General features: G+C 48.4%; 1 protein-coding gene across 2 annotated transcripts in view; it reads right to left on the reverse strand.

Annotated features, from left to right (window-relative positions):
* Positions 1–7,709: 7,709 nt before the first annotated feature.
* LOC141116962 (NACHT, LRR and PYD domains-containing protein 3-like) overlaps positions 7,710–16,303 on the reverse strand; it is a 138,483-nt gene continuing 129,889 nt past the window's right edge. For both annotated transcript variants that reach the window (XM_073609489.1, XM_073609490.1), the window contains exons 9-11: positions 13,005–13,169; positions 10,912–11,076; positions 7,710–8,649 (exon numbers count right to left, since the gene is read on the reverse strand). In XM_073609489.1, the coding sequence (XP_073465590.1) occupies positions 8,562–8,649; positions 10,912–11,076; positions 13,005–13,169 (418 nt within the window). In that variant the 3' untranslated portion in view covers positions 7,710–8,561. The remainder of the gene's footprint in view (positions 8,650–10,911; positions 11,077–13,004; positions 13,170–16,303) is intronic.

Below are 16,303 nucleotides of genomic sequence, written 5' to 3' on the forward strand. Positions count from 1 at the left end.
AGTACAGGGCTGCTGTGATTGGCCCTGTACCATGTGATTGCTGTAACCAACTACAGGGATCACATTAACAGTATTAAATAATGGCTTTCATTCATGATGCCATTTTTTACTTTTGTGATCTCTGTGATTGGTCATAGTTATTACATAGTACAAGGCCAATACAATGTGATAGCTGTGCCCAGTGATAGCAATCATAGTAGTAAACAATGTCATCATTAATGAAGTCAAATACAGTTAGTTCCACCAGCCATTGTTTCTGATCACCACAGCAGTGAGATGTCACCAGACCAGTGCGGCCAGTCAGTGTCCCTAATCACTGCCGCCCAATCACAGTATCCCTGATCACTGCCGCACCACTTACCACAGCAGTGCCAGTGTCCCTGATCAACACCACATCATACACATTATCCTTAATCACTGCTACACCAGTCCCAGTGTTGCTGATCAACATTACACCAGTCACAGTGTCCCTAACCACTGCCACACCAGTACTAGTGTCCCTGATCACCACCACATCAACCATAGTATCACTGATAACCGCCACACCAGTTACAGTGGGTGTATTGTGGGTTGGGCCCATACCTCAGATGGGCCCAACCCACAATTTTCCACAATTATTTAACCAGCACCGCCTTCAAAGACCCAATAGACCCCCTGCCACAGTGTTACACCTTAAGCAGGTGTTGCCCCCCAAACCTGGAAGGCCCGCTGAATACCCTCCTGCAATCCCAGCTGTTATAAATCAATGCCAGTGGCATTCAGATGCACACCATCTTTTCTTAGATATCACCAGGTCTCATCCTCCAGCTCTCAATGATATATTGCCAGGTCCTCATTTCAGACAAAAAACCTTGCTACCTCCTTGTTCACCTTTATCCTGGCTTTGTTGATTTTTTCAACAGAGCGAGCCATACGCCACTCAGACCTGGCAACTATATTGGACCACACAAATATGGTATCTGAAAAAAATGACCAAAGTTGTAAAAAAAAAAAAAAAATCGAACTTAATATCCCGTATTAGATTGTGCATGGAGCACAAGCCAAGATCATCGCCTGACATGCAAGAGGACCACATCAGGGGACCGATCCAATCTAGAATAAAGATGTATGTCGGGCAGGATCCTAGACTACATCGTGCCTGGAACGCCCAGCCAGTGAACTCTGACTTCACTCCTGGACAAACCTAACTGCCTACCCTCTGTCCTAACCTCCGCCCGCCTGGCACCCCAAAAAACATACGAGTATCCACACCAAGTATGCCTCGGAATTCGTAAAAGAAAATGGGGGGGGGGGAATACAACATCCCCAAGAATCCTAATCATATCAACAAACAACAACAAGTGGATGGGAAACACATTAAATAAAGAAGACAGGTTGTACCCTATAAGACGCCACAGATAGCAAAACTTAGAAGTTAAAATAAATTAGGGCTCACATATGACCAAAATCTGACTGATTTCCACCACCCAATGAGCTGAACAACCTGGTCATTAAGTCCCCTTTAGACCGTTTCCATTGCCACTCCAATCCGAAAGTAATGAGAAGAATAGTTGTCTGCACTCAAACCAGCAGACAACAGGCATTTCCTGAACACCCTCCTAAACTGGAATCAAGATATTGCTCTCCCATCCGCATGCATAAAGAAAACTCCCGGAAGATTTGGCCAAACCTGTGAAAAAACCCCCACAGCCCCGACAGGGCAAACTGGGGAATAGGGAACCACACACAACTCAATCCAAGAACCCCTCCCTCACTGATCTGTGTTAGATTTTCTTAACAGAATACCCAATGTAGTGTCCCATAACCACACATTTTGTACGCTCAAACCACCCTCACCACGTTTGTTCCAGCTCACCAATTCCTCCACCCGAAAAGCCCCAAAAAAGTCCAGCACAAAGACAGCCCAGAACAAAATAACCTCATAGGCGGAAGAAGAAACCCTATCCAAGTGACCCACTACAGCACCAAGAACCTCAAATGAAACCGGGCATCGAGCGCCCGCCATAGAGTGACCCTTCCCATGATCCCACATGCCTGCCTGCCTGGCCAGAAAAACCTTTGTAACATCTGTGACCTGACAACTAAGCCAGACCAGCCAACTTCTGAGACATAGCAGAGACAGACATACCTCATTCAAAATTCCTGCCAATAAAATAAAGCAACATGTGTACATCATCGTCCTCACAAGAACACCCCCAACCAGGGCTGGACTGGGACAAAAATGTGGCCCTGGACTTCATCCAGACCGGCCCAGGGCACAACACATCAGGGTACGGTACATCGGGGCACAGCACATCAGGGTACAGAGCCCAGCACATCAGGGCACAAGGCACATCAGGGCACAGCACATCCGGGTACAGAGCCCAGCACATCAGGGCACATCAGGGTACAACACACCAGGCCACATCAGGGTACAGGGCACAGAACATCAGGGTACAGAGCCCAGCACATCAGCGTACAGGGCACATCAGGGCACAACACATCAGGGTACAGGACATCAGGGTACAGAGCCCAGCACATCAGGGTACAGCACATTAGGGTACAGGACATCAGGGCACAGGTCATGGTACATCAGGGCACAACACATCAGGGTACAGGGTAAAACACATCAGGGCACGTCAGGGCACAGTACATCAGGGTACAGGACATCAGGGCATAGGACATCGGGGCACAGTACATCAGGGCATGGGGCACATCAGGTCACGGGGCACATTAGGGCATAGGACATTGGGGCATATCAGGGCACATCAGGGCATGGGGCACATCAGGCCACATGGCACATCAGGGCACAGGGCACATAGCACATCAGGGCATGGGGCACATGGCACATCAGGGCATGGGGCACATGGCACATCGGGCCACATCAGGGCACATTATGGCACATTATGGGGCACATCGGGACACATAGCACATCAGGGCACACAGCACATCAGGGCATGGGGCACATCAGGGCACGGGGTACATAGCACATCAGGGCACATCGGGGCACATGGCATATCAGGGCACATCATGGCACATGGCACATTATGGGGCACATCAGGGCACATTATGGGGCACATAGCACATCAGGGTACATGATGGGGCACATAATAGGGTACATCAGGGGGCACATTATAGGGCACATCATGGGATCTTACTAGCCAGTATGCAGAGTAGCGCAGGAAGTGTCTGTCTGTAGTAAGTTCTCTCTCATGTCACGCAGCGCTGCTCGCTCCCCAGCGGCCCCTCCTCTCTTCTCGTCTATCCCAGATGATGTCACAAGCCAATGGAGATAGACGAGAAGAGAGGAGGGGCCGCCAGGGAGCGAGCAGCGCTTCGTGACATGAGAGAGAACTTACTACAGACAGATGCTTCCTGCGCTACTGTGCTACTCTGGATGCTGGCTAAATCTCAATCTACTAGGGGTACAACGGATCGTCATCGATCCGTGATCCGATCCGCGGAGGTTGATCCATATGGGACACCCGCGATCCACGGATCGCTCTGTGGTCTCGGCCATAGGCAAGGCCGCGGCTTCGGCCTAGCTCCGGAGCGGCGGCCATCATGGTACACCCGGCGGCCGTTTAGCACGTGATCGCTCCGTCAAATGATGGAGCGATCACTTGTAACAAACCGGCGTCATGACGCCGGTTCCTCTCTCCCCTTTGTGTACTGATCTGTACAGTGGAGGGGAGAGATCGGATGGCAGCAGTGCCAATACTCTGCAATGCCCTGCCAATACTCTGCAATGCCCTGCTGCAATACTCTGCCATACCCTGCCAATACTTTGCCATACCCTGCCAATACTCTGCCATACCCTGCCAATACTCTGCCATACCCTGCTAATACTCTGCCATACCCCGCCAATACCCTGCCAATATACCCGCCAATACCCTGCCAATATACCCGCCAATACTCTGCCAATATACCCGCCAATACTTTGCCAATATACCTGCCAATACTTTGCCAATATACCCGCCAATAGGGAGATTGTGGATATTACAGTGAGGGAGATTTTTTTTTTGTTGATCCGAAAATGATCCGAACCGTGACTCCTGATCCGAGGAACGATCCGAACCGTGAGTTTTTTGATCTGTTGCACCCCTACGATCTACCCATCAGGCGCAGCTGTCGGCGGTTGATGGGTAGATCGCCGAGCACCGCAGATGCGGCTGAAACCGGCCCACTCTGAGCCATCGGCCCACCGGGAATCTCCCGGTAGTCCCGATGCCCACTCCATCCCTGCCCCCAACTTCATTCACCAGATCGCTCCATTCCTGCCACACTCTGCGGTATGAGGACCAAGTTGAAGCACATAACGAATGGCAAATTGAGAACTGCTCCAAATCTGCTCCACAGATGCTTGGGGCATGGAATTCCGCACTGCTCTGCTTCCAGTGCCAACTAACAGAATCTGTCCCACTGGAAATGAGACAAAGCATCAGCCACTGAGTTATCAACTCCTGGAATGTGCACAATTCCATGGATGGTACAATAGGAAGCAGTTCCAGAACATCCACATTTTGCACTAAACCAACCTCCCTCCATTCCACTGGCCAACCAACTCTCAGCACTTCAACAACCCTGACAGTAGGTTTCATAACCAGCAGAGCCCGCCGCGTCAGTGAACAGTTCTAGATCAAAATTGGAAATCACCTGCTCCAGCCAAAGAGAGAGACCATTGTAAGAAACCAGAAATGAATTCCACACTCACAGGTCCTCACTCTGATTCTGCCCCAGCCGAATACAAGGATGTGGCGCCTTAATGGCAACTGTAGCAGCCATCAGTCGTCTACAAAAAATGTGGCCCATGGGCATACTGCAACAAGCAAAATTCAACTTGCCCAAGATAGATTGCAAAGCACGAAGTTGAATTTTTTACATTGCCTGGTGGCAGAAACCATCCCTATCAGATATTCAAGTTTGTCCAAAGGCACGGTGTCGATGGCAATACCCAGAAACCGCAACTCAGTGGCTGGGCCCTCCGTCTTGTCAGGGGCCAATGGCACACCAAAAAACTCAAAAGCATGTTGGACTGTTGCCAAAAGTGAGGCACAGATTGTACTTCCAGCAGGCGCTATGCACAAGAAATCATCTAAATAATGGATAACTGAATTAACCCTGTAAATATCCTGAACCTACCATAACAAAAGGGAACTAAACATTTCAAACAACGAACAAGAAATGGCACAGCCCATTGGTAAATCATCTATCAACAAAATTTTTGCACCCCAGCAGATGGCAACAATTAGGATGTACCGGCAATAAACGAACTTTGCCAACAACGAACATTTACCATACCTACGAACTCATGACACTGCCATATCAAAAGAAGTATAGGACACCGTGCAAAGCTCCGGATCAATGGCATCATTCTCTGAACCCCCTTTAGGATGCGACAAGTGATGAATGAGGCGTAACTTATTTGGTTCTTTTTTGGGGATAATACCCAAAGGGGAAATACTGGCGGTAAATCAACAGGGCCAGACATGCGACCCAAAGCAACTTCTTTGAAAAGTTTTCCTGAAGACGACCACTGAATGTAAACGAGATAACTGCAAGGTATCTGCCATCAGAGGGACAACCAGCAACTAGCAGGGTATCAGAAAAACCCTACGAGAAACCCAGCTGCAACACACAAGTTGCCTCCCTATTAGAATAGCGCTTTAGGAAAGGCGCCATCTTTTTTACCTTCACCAGCGTCTTCCCTCCTTTCCAGCATCGCCTCCTTTTTCCTTTTCCTTTCTTGAAGCATCTGGACAGCGTGTGAGACCCTCCACACCCTGAACAGTCGTGACCGAAACTTGCAAGATCCGGCAATGAATTGCCAACATAACCCCCTGCGATTTGCCGCCGCTTGTGTAGAAGCTGCCGCACCCTGTGACCCACCCTGAAAGGGAGGAACCAAATTCTATGGAGACATCAGTTTCATCCTAAAACTGATATTTTTGTGGTCCCACCGTAATGAAGGCTGGACTGCCTTGCGCTGTTGAATTTGCTTGTCATAGCAAAACCAAGCAACCCCACCATACACTCGCTGGGCTTCGCCGATAGAGTCCAGATAACAAAAAATGGCGGGGGGGGGGGGCAATTCTCAGGGGCCTTTTCCCCAATGACACTAGCTAAAATTGCATATGCCTGCAACCAGTTTGAGAATGTACAGGGAATCAACCAATACTCTAATTTTTCTTCTTACTCCTTCTTACTTTCATCTGGTTTAACTTTAAATTTCTCCAATGGCAACAAAGAAAACATTTCCACATACTCATCCTTCCATATACGCTCCTTCACTTCCAGTTTTAAATGCGCACCCAAAGGACCTTCAAAACACACATACACTTCGTATTTTTGCCAGACGTACCCCAACAACCCCGGCGACTCCTTTGTCAGACGTTTTGTTGTGCGAAACCTTACCAGATGTAGTTGACTGGAGGAATCCGACAGGCCCGCACCAGGAGGGCGAGCTGAGGCCTCAGATGAAATCCTGACTGCCTGACTACTGACACTGTAGGTGGCAGCTTGTGCTGTGGACCACGTAGCTACCAGAGATTAAGAAGCCCCAGACGTCACCCCAGCTTCACAGTGCCTCCCTAAGACGCGCTAACAGGGTGTGTATGACATCCTCCGTGCCAGGGGCACCCACCAAAGAAGGGACTGAGGACCTAGCACTACTCCCCAAAATGCCAGCCACCCCCCCATTGCCGCAATCCCGGCTGAGCTGTCAACTAAGCCCCCGGAGCCCCCTTGAACAGAGAGAGAATGAGAACAAGAAAGAGGACATGCACCCACCTCACTCCTGCACTCTGAACCCACCTCACTCCTGCATTCTGCACCCATCTCACCCACTGCACTCTGCACCCACCTCACTCCTGCACCTAACGCATCCCTGCACCTAGCGCACTCCTTAACCCTGCACTCTGTATGTAGCGGACCCCCTCAACCCTGTACTCTGCATGTAGCGTTCCCCTCAACTCTGCACATAGCCTACCCCTCAACCCCGCACTTTGCACGTAGCGTACCCCTCAACCCAGCACTCTGCACGTAGCGTACCCCTCAACCCAGCACTCTGCACGTAGCGTACCCCTCAACCCAGCACTCTGCACGTAGTGTACCCCTCAACCCAGCACTCTGCACGTAGTGCACACCTCAACCCATGACTCTGCACATAACGAACCCCTGACCTTGCACTCTGCACCTAGCACACACCCCCAACCCTGCACTCTGTAAATAGCACATCCCTGCACTCTGTACCTAGCGTACCCCTGAACGCTGCATTCTGTACATAGTACACCCTTCATCCCTGTATGTAGCACATGTTTCAACTATGCACTCTTTATGTAGTGCAACCCCTTAACCCTGCACTCTGTACATAGCACACCCCTAAATGCTAGTGCCGTTTGGCCACACCCGCAATTTGATGCTTAGGTTATGATGTGCAGTAACCTCTAGCAACCAATCAGTGAGCAATAATGATTTGCAGTAACCTCTAGAACCAATTAGTGAGCAGTGATGATGTTTTGTAACCTCTAGCAACCAATCACAATCGCTGCCTGATCTGCTGTAGTAAACTCATTTTTAAGCCTAGCTGGGGGGGGCAATAAAATGTGTGCCCAGTGTCCAATCAATATTTTTACATTTTGCTATAATAAATATCCCCCAAAAATATGTAAATTTGTTTTTTTTTTCCCTCAGTTTAGGCCGATACGTATTCTTCTATATATTTTTGGTAAAAAAAAAAAAAAAAATTGCAATAAGCGTATATTAATTGGTTTGCGCAAAAGTTATAGCGTCTACAAATAGGGGATAGTTTTATGGCATTTTTATTAATCATTTTTTTTTTACTAGTAATGGCGGCGATCAGCGATTTTTTTTTTTTTATCGTGACTGCCACATTATTGGCGGACACATCGGACAATTTTTAAACATTTTTGTGAACATTCACTTTTATACAGTGATCAGTGCGATTAAAAATGCATTGATTACTGTGTTAATGTGACTGGCAGTGAAGGGGTTAACCACTAGGTGGCAGTGTAGGGGCTAAGTGTGTCCTAGGGAGTGAGTCTAACTGTGGGGGGGAGGGGCTACGTGTGACACATCACTGATCACCGCTCCCAATTGCAGGGAGCTGTGATCAGTGACAGTGTCACTAGGCAGAACGGGGAAATGCTTGTTTACATTAGCATTTCCCCGTTCTTCCTCTCCCTGAGATGATAGCGGGTATCTCCGCGGACATATAGTCCGTGGGACCCGCGATCTTACTCACGGAGCTCGTGGCAGGTGCACACGTGCGCGTCGCCAGCGGCGTGCACGTGATGGCACGGCTGCAAATTTAAATGGACATACAGGTACGCCTATTTGCGCAGCCGTGCCATTCTGTCTACGTAAATATACAGGCAGCGGTCGGCAAGCGGTTAAAGACTAAAAAGTATTGAAGATTCTCTGCATCTTATCTTATATGTATTAGCTCATCTACAATGATTCCTTCTCCTCTTGGGCCATTTCTGAATTTCATTCTTCTCCTCATCCAGAGCAAAGTTCTGGCTCCATTCACAGCTGTAGCAAAGCTTCTTCCTCTGAGGTCACTATGTAAAAACCTTCAGTCCTGGTCGGAGGCGTTCCAACCTTTTAAATTCTCTTTTAGCTACATCTGGCAAGCTATTGTCTTCGATCCTAGAATAGAGGATATAAATGGTCATCAGATCTCAAAAGAATGCTCTCACAGCATATCCTTCACTCCCTGTGTGCAATAATGAAGGATATGCATGAATATTGTTGTCGTTATTTATATTATTACTGTTATTGTTTAAACTGTTCACAAGCCTAACTACTGTGCCCCAGAGAAATAGGAGAAAAGGGACCCTCTCCCAAGTGTCTGATTGGTGAACTTTCTGTATACCTCCAGCAGTTAATCAAGCTTTGCCTTTCCTGTTGCTATAGTTGGTCAGACAATGCGAACTGACACAGAAGTTTATCATTTGATGGAATTGCAATCATTTACATCAGGATGCTTTGCAATGCATCAAAGGCTGCATAGATTGGTGAACAGAAAAAGAATGACATGATGATGGATGTAGACTGGGAGGATGAATACTGTACACATATGAGTACATGGACGGACAGACACACTTTGGAGGAATTCTGGGTAAAATAAAACTACATAGTTAAAACACTGATCCCTGTTTTAACTACTTGCCAACCGATTGGAAGGGTGATATCTCAGGTTTTACAGGCGGACCCAGTTTTAAAGCATGACATGTTAGGTATCTTTTTATTTGGTGTAACATCACCTTTTATATTTCACCTATCAGGATGGTGAGTGGAAGGAAGACAAAAACATTTGTTTCTTGATCTCCCCTAGGAGGAATGAACCCGGAATCTGTGAGCACTTCCAGGTTCAGAGCTGTCAGATTGTGGCCAGGAAAAGGACCGATCAAGTATAGTCTGTACTTGAAGCTGGAGTAGTACAGAGGAATAATATGTCCAAATGGCCCCAGATTCCTCCACAAAGAGTACCTGACACTATTACATGAAGGGCTTGCCAGCTGCCTGCAATAGCAATAAAGTTTAACATACAAACACAAATGCACATGTAGAGTGCACACTGGGCATATAAACTAACATAAGACACATTTTAGGCATTTATGCACACTCACAGTAAGAGGAATAATTTGAGGACCAACAGTAACTGCCAACTTGAGCTGTCAAGATTTTTTTTAAAGAGTCTCCTATGGAAATTGTTGGGCTTTGCAGATAAACCCAAGAAAATGTACATATTGCAACATATCAGTCCCTAGATTTGGTGGCTGCATTCATTTTTTTCCCCCATTTTTAACAATTACTGAAAATGTCTGTTGGTCTTGCCAGAGATGCCATGTTCTTAGCTCTTATGACAAAATAACCAATGTTATTTTTCTTCCAAGAAATTGTGTATTAAAAAAATATGATCCAAGCTGGCCTCATTATATGCATAATTCATAAACATATATAATTATGTCTATATCCTATTTATTGCCTATATACATTTATGTCAAATTCTAACAATATATATAAAACTACAAATATCAGTCACCAATTTATAATTGCACTTATTTCTGAGAATAATAACACATTTTATTTATAAACTGACTGTATCCATATACAGTTAAAACTAGTCATCACAGATGGTGCACCTCCCAATGTAATGACCCACCAGCCTCCAAATTCACATAATGAGAGTACTACTTTGCTCTTAGGCCTCTTTGATATAAGAACTGTCAGGCAACAAAAGCAGGAAGTTGAGGTGCATTTTTTAACTCACCTCAGCCGCCTGTCAAATCAAGGCAAAAGCTGCCATACAGCCCCATACACATTGTTGCAGCAAAACGTTTCTTATCTGGCAGTTCACAGGGTGGTTAGTAGATGACAGTCTTTCTCAAGCCCAAACGTAGGTCTGCTTTAACATCTCGTCATGATTCTAACACCCAGTACTCAAGCCCTGGAAAAGGGGATCACTTTATAAAGATCACTTTATAAAACTCCAGGAAATAGAATTTTATAAGAAAAATGTTAAAATTGAGGAGACCCCCCAATATTGTCATCCATGTGTAGAGACTGGGATATCTCCATACACAGGATGACCACAGATAGTTTTTTTTCATTCAGGCATTTGTTGAACTTGCCCATTCAACAAATGTCAACCTAACGATCGACTTCTGTTAAACAAAGACACCCACACACTGATCAAAATTTGGCTGATCCTTGCTAAACTGGCCAAATTTAAATCCATTTATTGCCAGATTTGAACAACAGTCTAGGATTGGCTACTTGGGGAGTCCAAAAAATTAGACCAATTTTGCTTACATGATCAATTATTAGCAAGATTCTAAGATTTAAACAACTGAGTGTTTAACTGCTCTAGAATATTATTGTTTCAGTCAGTCCTGTTATACTCACTGTAATTCCTTTATCCGGCTTGTTGTCAGAGCTTCCTTTAGATCACTGAAATGAAGATCCTTCAGATTGTTATCAGACAGGTCCAATGTCCTCAGTGTCTGGTTATTTCTTATTCCAGATGCCAGGTGGGGGCAGGAACTGTCTTTTAGGTGATTTTTATACAAACTGGAGAAGAGAAGAATGTTGTAAGAGGACAACTACCCATTTTTTCTTAATGGAACCCCTCCACCATATTGTGCCATACTCATGGTTATAGTCCTGTTCTCGACATCTCTGGCCATAGGCCTTAATATGTATGAATAAAGGAATGTCCACACATAAAATGCATTTCCAGCACTTTACTGTAATTTTGCAAGGAATTTTGGGACATTTGGCATCACATTTGACACACTAGCAAAATTCTTTGGTGTAAAACGTCATACATAAGAGTAGACATTCTGTAGCTGTCATTTATGCACAGAACAATAGTTTGTAAACCATCTTTCCCTTTGCACCTCCTCTGTTGGGATCACCACAGAGTTGGGACCACTTCCCCGTGTATATGAAGTCCACAGCATTCAGCTTCCATCACCGAGTAAGGATAAGGTGCTTTCTTTAGCATATCAATCTCTCCCAATATCTACAGCTGTGCCCAGCTGGGCACGTTTCCAGGATGGTACACTCATCCCCAGGTGTCACTAGTACTCACATCAGAAGACTTAGGCCTGGCCTAAAAGGCCTTAGGCATCCCATTCAAAACCCACAAAAAAAACACAAAAAGAGTCAAGGTGACTACAGCTTTTCCTTCTGAGTTCTGTACTCCCTCACCTGAGGTTTCAGGCTTCTTAGGGGCCCTGGAAGAGTAGGCAACAACATCTGTGGGGTGTTTGGCTCCCTTGTCCCAACTCAACCCAGCTCCTCCCATACCGGCATATATATGGGCACTGACTCCACCCATTACATCACTGAAAAGGAACTTTCCTAGAAAGGGACTTAACACCCAATTACAAAATTCCATCTATTATACTATATTGGGAACAAAGACATCTATTGCCAGACAAGCTAACTGCAACTGCCAACAATGTTACCAAAAGAAAATACATTTTTCCCAGGAATGAATGTAACTATTCTCTACATGAATAGAGCTCATTTCTCTTTATTGGAATCATTTTTATTAGACTATGACTAAGCACCCCATAGTGGTGTGAAACATGTCAGCTTTTCATTGATCCTGTGCCACTGGCATCTTTGTACCAGAAGAAATTTTAAACAGTCTTCAATGAAGGTGTCAACAGAGTGAGGCCGCCCAGCCTTTTCTTTGATTCATTCCTACATGCAGAGCCAGCACCTGTTTCCATCAGCAGGTGGGATGCATTATGAGATGTCTGACTAGAGCAGTGCTCTTTTGTCATTTATATTAGATCACTTTATAAAACTCCAGGAAATAGAATTTTATAAGAAAATGTTATAATGGAGTAGACCCCCCAATATTGTCATCCATGTGTAGAGAAGATGATATCTCCATACACAGGATGACCACAGAATACCACTGACACGACTCGTATTGTGCTATAATCTAGCATTTTGTGCTAGAATCAGCATTGTTAGTGATTCGACGGGATGTTTTTTATCTGATATTCTATTTATCTCTGCTGATAAGAGCTCTGTACTCATAGAAAGTAATAGGAAAATATCTGACACTAAATAGCAGATGTGCAGTAATGGGGAGCTCTTCCAGCGCTGAATAGTAGATGGTCATATCAGATGAAAGAAATTTGTATGAGGTTCTGATTGCTCATTGCATACAGTAATAAACTGTATTTATACCAGGCTAGATTTAATGTTTACTTTTTATAGTTTTAAATTTACCAAACCTATGTAAGAGCAACACCCACCCAAACTATCCAGTCAATTTGTATCCAGTCAGGCAGGCCTATGCACTACTTAGCTTAGATAAAAAAAACTGCACATTCAGACTGTACCATGTGTGGTGAGCTTTAGACAAAGTCTATTTCATAGATGATACCAGAGTTTGATAAGACTTTAAGATTTAAACAACTGCATGTTAAACTGTCCCAGAATATTATTGTCTCAGTCAGTCCTGTTATACTCACCATAATTCCTCTATCCGGCTTGTTGGCAGAGCTTCCATCAGATCACTAAAATGAGGACCCCCCAGATTGTTATCAGACAGGATCAGCATCCTCAGTGTCTGGTTATTTCTTATTCCAGATGCCAGGTGGAGGCAGGAACTGTCTTCCAGTTTATTCTTATCCAATCTGTAGAAGAAGATAAGGATGTTACCAAAATAAAATGAATCCCTCCCCCAGGAATGAATGTAACTATTCTCTACTTGAATGGAGCTCATTTCTCATTATTGGAATCAGGCCCAGACTGGCCATAGGGCCCAAGGCAGCTGGGCTGCTCCGTGAGCCAATGCCGCACACCTAGCCCCTCCGTACCCGCCAGTTCAGTTTAGCTGTCAGGGCCAGGTGACCCGTGACCATAAGGGGGAGGGAGAGATAGAGAAGACACCTGCTGCAGACACCACAGGGCTCGACAAGAGAGAATGTGAGTGTGGCCCCCTGTGCATCTGGATAGGAGGAGTGGTGGGGGCAGCTGCATATAATAGAATCAATCTCTCCATTTTCCTTTCCTGAAAGCCTGCTACAGGTAGAGGAGGATAAGCTGGCTTTCAGAGGCTGCAGGAGGAAAATGGAGTGATTGATTCTTCTATATGCAGCCACCCCCACCGCTCCTCCTATCCAGCTTCCTTCTGCCACCGCCCCCCAGTGCTCTCCGACCCCTCGGTGCTCTCAAACATCCCCCTGTGCTCTCTGGCCCCCCCAGTGCTCTCCGACATCCCCCTGTGCTCTCTGACCCCCTTGTGCACTCCAGCTCCCCCAGTGCTCTCTGACATCCCCCTGTGCTCTCCAGCCCCTGTGCTCTCGGGGCCCCACAGTGCTTTCTGACATCCCTGTGCTCTCCATCTCCCCCCTGTGCCTTCTGGCCTTAAAGTGCTTTCCAACTCCCCCTGCGCTCTTCAGCCCTCCCGCCATGCTCTCCACCCCCCCAGTGCACTCCAACAGCCCCCTATGCTCTCCACCACCCCCAGTGCTCTCCAACATCCCTATGCTCTTCGGCCCCCAGTGCTCTCCAGCCCCCCCAGTGCTTTCCAACCTCCCCCAGTGCTCTCTGACATCCCCCTGTGCTCTCGGGCCTCCCCCAGTGCTTTCCAACATCCCTGCACTCTCCAGCCTCCCCAGTGCTCTCCAGCCCACCTGTGCTCTCTGGCCCCAAAGTGCTTTTCAACTTCCCTAGTGCTCTCCGATATCCCCCTGTGCTCACCAGCCACCCTCGCTGTGCTTTTCACCCCCCAGTGCATGTCAACATTCCCCTATGCTCTCCGACATCCCTGCACTCTCCAGCCCCCCTTTGCTCTCCCCCCAGTGCTCTCCAGCCCTCCTGTGCTCTCTGGCCCCAAAATGCTTTCCAACTCCTGCAGTGCTCTCTGACATCCTCCTGTGCTCTCCAGCCCCCCTGCTGTGCTCTTCAGCCCCCTAGTACACTCCAACATACCCCTGTGCTCTCCACCTCTCCTTGTGCTCTCTGGCCCCAAAGTGCTTTCCAACCTCCCCCAGTGCTCTCCGACATCCCCTTGTGCTCTCCAGCCCCCGTGCTCTCGGGGCCCCACAGTGCTTTCTTACATCCTCCTGTGCTCTCCAGCCGCCCTGCTGTGCTCTTCAGCCCCCCAGTACACTCCAACATTCCCCCTGTGCTCTCCACCTCCCCCTGTGCTCTCTGGCCCCAAAGTGCTTTCCAACTCCCCCAGTGCTCTCCGACATCCCCCTGTGTTCTCCAGCCCCCCGCCATGCTATCCAGCCCTCTAGTGCACTCCAACATCCCCGTGGGCTCTCAAGCCCCCCTGTGTTCTCCACCCCACTCCATGTTCATCTCTTCCACCCCATGTTCTGTGTCCCCCAGTGCTCTCTGTCCCACCCCATGTTCTCTGTCTCTCCCCTGTACTCTCTGCCTCCCCTGTGCTCTCTTTATCCCCACGCTTTCCAGCCCCCAGTGCTCCCCACCTCCCCTCTGTGCTCTCCGCCTCTCCCACCCTGTTCTGTCTGCCTTCCCCTTTGCTCTCCAGCCCCCCCAGTGCTCTCCGTCCCATCCCTGTGCTCTCCAACCCTCCAGTGCTCTCCAACCCCCCCTGTGCTCTCCAACCCCCTCCACTCCACCCGGTGTTCTCTGCCTCCCCCTGTGCTCTCCACCTCTCCCCCATGCTCTCCAACCCTCCAGTGCTCTCCAACCCCCCTGTGCTCTCTGGCCCCCAAGTGCTTTCCAACCTCCCCCAGTGCTCTCTGACATCCCCCTGTGCTCTCCAGCCCCCGTGCTCTCGGGGCCCCACAGTGCTTTCTGACATCCCTGTGCTCTCCAGCCCCCCTGTGCTCTCCATCTCCCCCCCTGTGCCCTCTGGCCTCAAAGTGCTTTCCAACGCCCCGTGTGCTCTTCAGCCCCCCGCCATGCTCTCCACCCCCCAGTGCACTCCAACAGCTCCCTTTGCTCTCCACCACCCCTCTGTGCTCTCTGGCCCGAAGTGCTTTCAAACTCCCCCAGTGCTTTCCAACTCCCCCAGTGCTCTCCAACATCCCCCCGTGCTTTTCAGCCCCCCCCAGTACTCTCCAGCCCCCCAGTGCTCTCCAGCCCCCCTCAGTGCTTTCCAACCTCCCCCCAGTGCTCTCTGACATCCCCCTGTGCTCTCGGGCCTCCCCCAGTGCTTTTCCAAATACCTGCACTCTCCAGCCCCCCCCAGTGATCTCCAGCCTCCCTAGTGCTCTCTGCCTCCCCTCATGCTCTCTGGCCTCAAAGTGCTTTTCAACTTCCCCAGTGCTCTCCGACATCCCCCTGTGCTCTCCAGTCCCCCTTGCCGTGCTTTTCAGTCCCCCCAGTGCACTTCAACATCCCCCTGTGCTCTCCCCCTCCCCTCTGTGCTCTCTGGCTCCGGAGTGCTTTCCAACTCCCCCAGTACTCTATGACATCCCCCTGTGCTCTTTGCCCCCCCAGTGCTCTCCACTTCTCCCCCACCAGCGCTCTCCGGCCCCCAAGTGCTTTCTAACCACCCCCAGCGCTCTCTGACATCCCCCTGTGCTCTCCAGCCCCCCCTGTGCTCTCGGGCTAAAATACCCCCGTGCTCTCCACCTCCCCCTGTGCTCTCTGGCCCCAAAGTGCTTTCCAACTCCCCCAGTGCTCTCCGACATCCCCCAGTACTCTCCAGCCCCCCTGCCATGCTATCCAGCCCTCCAGTGCACTCCAACATCCCCGTGGACTCTCCAGCCCTCCAGTACTCTCAAGCACCCTGTGTTCTCCACCCCACTCCATGTTCTCCTCTTCCACCCCATATTCTGTGCCCCCC

The sequence above is a fragment of the Aquarana catesbeiana genome, linkage group LG13, assembly GCF_042186555.1.
Source record: "Aquarana catesbeiana isolate 2022-GZ linkage group LG13, ASM4218655v1, whole genome shotgun sequence".
Taxonomy (NCBI): domain Eukaryota; kingdom Metazoa; phylum Chordata; class Amphibia; order Anura; family Ranidae; genus Aquarana; species Aquarana catesbeiana.